This window comes from Artemia sp. Qi Xiang Cuo, chromosome 8 (assembly GCF_049724085.1).
Source record: "Artemia sp. Qi Xiang Cuo chromosome 8, ASM4972408v1, whole genome shotgun sequence".
In the NCBI taxonomy this organism is placed as follows: Eukaryota; Metazoa; Arthropoda; class Branchiopoda; order Anostraca; family Artemiidae; genus Artemia; species Artemia sp. Qi Xiang Cuo.
This window is the reverse complement of record NC_142801.1, coordinates 21,366,585-21,372,065: the sequence shown is the minus strand read 5'-3', so window position 1 is coordinate 21,372,065 and position 5,481 is coordinate 21,366,585. Positions and strand designations below refer to the sequence as shown.

At 34.1% G+C, this 5,481-nt stretch overlaps 1 protein-coding gene across 1 annotated transcript; it reads right to left on the bottom strand.

Annotated features, from left to right (window-relative positions):
• Window positions 1-263: 263 nt before the first annotated feature.
• LOC148949240 (dual specificity testis-specific protein kinase 1-like) lies at window positions 264-1,151 on the bottom strand. Its single transcript, XM_089093117.1, has one exon. The coding sequence runs from the start codon at window positions 1,149-1,151 to the stop codon at window positions 264-266; it is 888 nt and encodes a 295-aa protein (XP_088949243.1).
• Between the last annotated feature and the right edge of the window lie 4,330 nt (window positions 1,152-5,481).

The following is a 5,481-nucleotide window of genomic DNA, read 5'->3' as shown; positions in this document are numbered from 1 at the left end:
TTAGCACCTGTAAAAAATGAAACTTCTTAAGTGTTTTATAGGAAAAACTGGAAAAAATAGGCTGCCAATTTTTATCTCAATTCAGATACCTGTATTACAATTCAACCTGCAGTAGTACCGTCGTGGGTTGATCTCTGCTTGTGGATATCCGCACAAAACATCCACTATTCTTTTAATTGGTTTCACCCCCTCCCCTCCAATTTCGCTTCTGAGCCAAGGAGCTAGATTAACACATAGGCTTGTAATGTCCTTTTTTGGAACATTTATCTGTTGAATCTGTTTATAAGCCCCGAAACCCCCTTTGATTCTACAATGGTCTTACGTTCTGCTTCCTTTGGCAATGCCTGGTAAATTTTAGAGAGATATCCAATTATTTCAGTAAATGTAGGTCTTTCACTGGCATCGACTCGAAGGCATTTCTTAGCAATATCATATAATTCAATAGAATTTTTATCTTTAGGGATATTAGCCTCAAAAGTTTTCGTGTCAATTGATTTTTCAGGAGTGTAACTTATTACTTTTACCTGTTCTAATGGGCAGTGACAGGTAATTTCGGCTAAAACCACTCCATATGAATATACATCACTCGATGTGTCGTATTCACTGCCTGAAAAAACTTCTGGGGCTACTCTAGGAAAGTCTTGAATTTCCCCATACTTACCTCTTTTGACTTTATCTGGGATAACATATGCTGACAATAAGTCGGAAACCACTGCAGTGTCATCTTCTTTAAGGAGAATATTCTCTATGCTCAAATTTCTCTTGATAATATTACTATTATTCATGTGTTTCATACCAGAAGCAACATCCCTTGAGATTGATACGCGAGTATTGATTGACAATTTTCTTTCTTCGAGGTTGTCTCTGAGGCTTCCTTTGGATGGATATTCCAAGACGTGTTGCTGACCTTCCCAAATTGTACTCAAAGAAGTGGCCCCCAAATATTTCACAATATTCTTATGTTTTAATCTTTGCAGCAGTACCGCCTCTTGGTCAAAAGTATTTCTGTCACATCCAGTAAATTCCTTTATCATCACCGAAATCGAACTTTTGTACAACGCCTTGTAAGTTTTTAACTCAATCCTATTCGTCAATCTTTCCATATTGGAAAAATCACTTGGATCTAACTGTGTGATATTTTCAACAGACATAATAATTTACTTTAGTTAGTAATACCCATAAAACCACGTATCAAGTATCAAGAACCTATTAGAAATCAAAAATAACTTTAGAATTGTCAGTTATTTTTCTAGTTTTAATTAAAAAACTAAACTTATTCCTCAGGTACCACAAATATTTTTGCAGTTTGCATAATGAATTTAGTGATCAATGAAACAAAATTATTCTGCTTAAAATTTTCAGGAATTACTGTGGTTTCAATTCACCTATCAGTTTTTTTGTTAAGACTGTAAAGGAATTATTATACTTTGTATAACTGCATCTACATACTTTTGATTATGTTAAAAATACTATTTTGATTTTCATATACAAGATGATGTTAATACCATTTGCTTTTACAGTGTTGTACAGGAATTTAGTTTCTCGTAAGTTATAGATTATATTTAATATGTGCAGTGGTTTGTTGTTTACTAGGTTTCAGCTCTATCCGATGACACTAGCATATGCCCCATTTATAATGAAATTTATCGATTCTTTATGTATCACAAACAGGAAAAAACCCATGGTTTTTTCTTATTTTGAATAGTAAGAGATGAACGTCGGAAAATCCGGCAGCTAACTAAGTCCAGTATATGCCATGCTTTTTTATGAGGTTTCAGCCATAGCTACACCTATGATACCGATGAAACTTATATAATCCCTATTTCAAAGAAGCAATTTTCAAAATATGTTTTTTTCAAATCCTTACTATAATAAGTTTCTTATAAAGGGATTTTGGACAAGGTGGTTCTAATAATATACATCTTGTTTTGATCTGAATGGTATTCTTAGGAGTTATGGGTTATTGTAGTTTTTACTAAGGGATGTGATCGTCTCTTAATAGGTTGCTAGCTACGGCTGAAACCTGGATAATTGGTTTCAACTATATTCAATGAAAATTAAATAGTCCTCATTTTGAATGAAGTGTATCGATCCTTTATGTCATTGGTCCTTACTGTAAAAAGAGCAAAAAACGGGTAAGTGCAAAAATATTTGTATTTATTTTAACAATGGATTACACCAATTCAAAAACCTTGAAAAAGAAAACCAAAAGTTTAATGAATTATATCATTCTCCCTTCCTCACCAAAAGAGTGAATGTGTCGCATTTATATTTATGATGCATGTAACATTACAAATGGAAAGTATTTGAGACATGAAAATAAAGTTGAAAATTTTTTAAAGTTCAGTTCGGAATCACTAAGGTAATTATGTAAACTGCAAAAATATTTTAGGCGTCTGAGCAATAATTTTAATGTTTTAATTTAAACTAGTAAAATACCTGACAATTTTGAAGTCATTTTAAACACATTAGTATTGTAATGGCGTTGTCCCACTTGTGTCACTTAGGTGGGAAAATTGAAGATTTTCATGTTTGGAGAATTTTGTATTAAATTACTTCAAGAGCAAAAAACTGGTAATTGCAAAAATATTTGCATATATTTTGGAAACAGTTATCATTCGTTGTTCAGAACGAAAGGACCTGTGTCTGATTTGTATTATATTATCTAAAACCTATTACTTACAAAAGCACAGTGACCTATTGAATGAAATTGGATATGATTTGTTGGATATAATTAATGAATAATGAACTTAATATTGAGTGAAATTGGGTACGATTTTTTGAATATTTGGACTGATGAACGGAGCATAAGGTGATTCCCAAGCTCACGTTGACCTACCTATTCAAAGTTAAGTGTAGTTTTTGCCTTTTTTTATAATACATTTCAATGGTTCAGTTCACAAAGGATGGGGTTGTTCTAGCGAAATTCAGAAGTTATCCACCACGGCCATGCTGAGTGTTGGACTAAATTAAGGCCAAGAACAATAAAATATTTTACGTTGCATTTTGTTGTGAAATCGTGAGATGTGAAATCGTGACAACAACACCCTCATAGCTTTCGACTTTTGTTAGCATTTCAAAGGAGGCTAAGAAGAAAGATGACTTAGGCCTTGCGAACGCTTTTGCGGAATTAGCTGATTTTCCTCATAAGCATCTTGAGATTAGTGGTTTGAGTTTACCAGATATATCGGTGAATTCAGTAAACTCTGTTTTATCGGACTTGGACACATTTAGATGCAATATCCAGAATGATATTGAAAAAGAAGTTTTTAAAAAAGTTGGAATGTCAAATAATGCGGATATGGTTGACTCTATCGTTTCTCAGATTCACGACTCTATACTCGTTCAGTATTCTACTAAGTTTGATGAGATTGAAAACATACTACGGGCTCTTCAAAACGTGAACCTAGCCCTGGAAAATAGGGTTGAACAGCTTGAAATCCGACTTGATGATATAGAGCAGGAAAAACGACTGAGTCAGCTCGTATTTTATGGTGTTGACCATAGTGGGGGTCTTCCCATCTCTGAGTGTGTATTGAATGTGATTACAGACAAAATCCAAATTTCCGATTTTCTTCGACCGCAATAGTTTCTGTATTTAAATTTCGAGCAAATTATACTGATTTCGACACCATTGTAAATACAAAAAAGCGTCCTGGGCCTGTGTTGGTTGCGTTCAAGTCTGCTGAAATTACAAGAAAAGTGTTTGCATGTAAGTCAAAGCTTGCTCTGTCGGGAATTTTTGTCATCAAGTACCAAACATCGAAAAAAGCAGATTCTTGTCTTGGCCAAGAATAAGCTTGGAAACAGATATGTTTGGTCGAATAACGGGACAATTTTTGGAAAAGACTCAGTGGGAGAGATCCGTAAAATTCAAGCTACGGCTGAAGTGGTCCGTTTGCCAAATCCGACCATATAATTTTGTGTTGTGGAAATTGGGTGGTTGAATTACTTGCATGCTTGTTTTCCCTTTTGCATTTTATAGCCAAAGTTTCAGTTCCTTTCACGTTTTTTTCTTTTGTTCTCAATTTCTTTTCCCTTCTTCTTTCTCCCTATCAGTATGTTTTTTTTTGTTTTTTTTTGTCGTAAAGGTAGTCACCCAATGAGTGCGAATATATATGATGACCCTTTGAATGAATTTGAACAAAACCGGTTTATTCTTGGAAGCCAAGCTTGTGAAACACTTGCGGGGGATGATGAATGCATCGATAATTTTTCGTTGAATTGTCGGCCTAGTAATAATGTGAATCCGAATAATCGTTTGCTAGATAGGAAACCGTGTATTGTAAGCCTTTATGAGACGTTTGTCTCTAGCAAGTCACTGCCATGGGATTTTTCTTTCGCAGGATATGTTTGCGAGCGAAGAGAACGGACAACCATGGAGTGGGGTGGTCTAGGCCTTTTGATTAATGACGTTAACCAATATTGGGTTAGGGATGATCTTTCCCTGTGGCTTGAAGGTAGGATCGAAACACTTTTCATTGAAATAAAAAATGAAGGGGAAAGGAACTTGATTTTGGGATTGATTTACAAAAATCCGTCATGTGATATTGGTATTTTCTTGATGAATTTGAACCATTGTTAGATAAAATTAAGAATGAAAATAAAAACAAATTTATGATGGGAGATTTTGATATATATTTACTAAAAAGAGCAAATAGCTCAGATTTTGTTAATATGATGGTGTCACATGATAGTTTTCCTCTTGTGACTATTCCAACTCGGATTTCGCATCTCTCGGCATCTTTAATTGATAATTTTTTTGTTAATGGTGGATTGCTTGAAAGATCCCAAGCAGACGTGGTTGTGTCCGACGGCTAGGATCACCTTCTTTTAATAAGTCAAATAAAGCTGAATAAGTCAAAGGAAAATAAACGAAATGAAAGGGCTTCGTTTTACCGTAAAATGAATAATAAAAACCTAAAGAGTTTTGCAAATATGATGGATGAAACAAATTTCTCGTGTGTAATAAAGGAAAAGTGTCCAAATACTGCATATGAACTATTCAGTGAGATAGTGACGAATGTAATAGATGAAACATGTCCCTTGCGAAGAATAAACCCTAATAGAAATGTTCCTAAGAAACCATGGATAACAAAAGCAATTCTAGTTTCAATAAAGCAGAAAAACAAACTTTACATGAATTTCTTAAAGGATAATTCAGATGATAATTTTATAAAATTCAAAAGATTTCGGAATATTTTAAATTCAGTAAAACGGAATGCTCAGAAACTTTATTTCCAAAATGAATCTCATGGAAGTGAAGGGAATATGAAAAATACATGGAAAACAATAAATAAACATTTGGGTAAATTTCATAGTAAGGAAGAGGTGAAAGTCATGGAGACAACAGGAGGTCGTCTTAGTGATTCTCAAGACATATATGAATTTCTGCGTGGCTATTTTGCAAATGAAGGAAAAAGACTTTGCGATCAAGCGTGGGCTAAACTACGCACATCTGCGAGTTTTGGAACTGTCGTT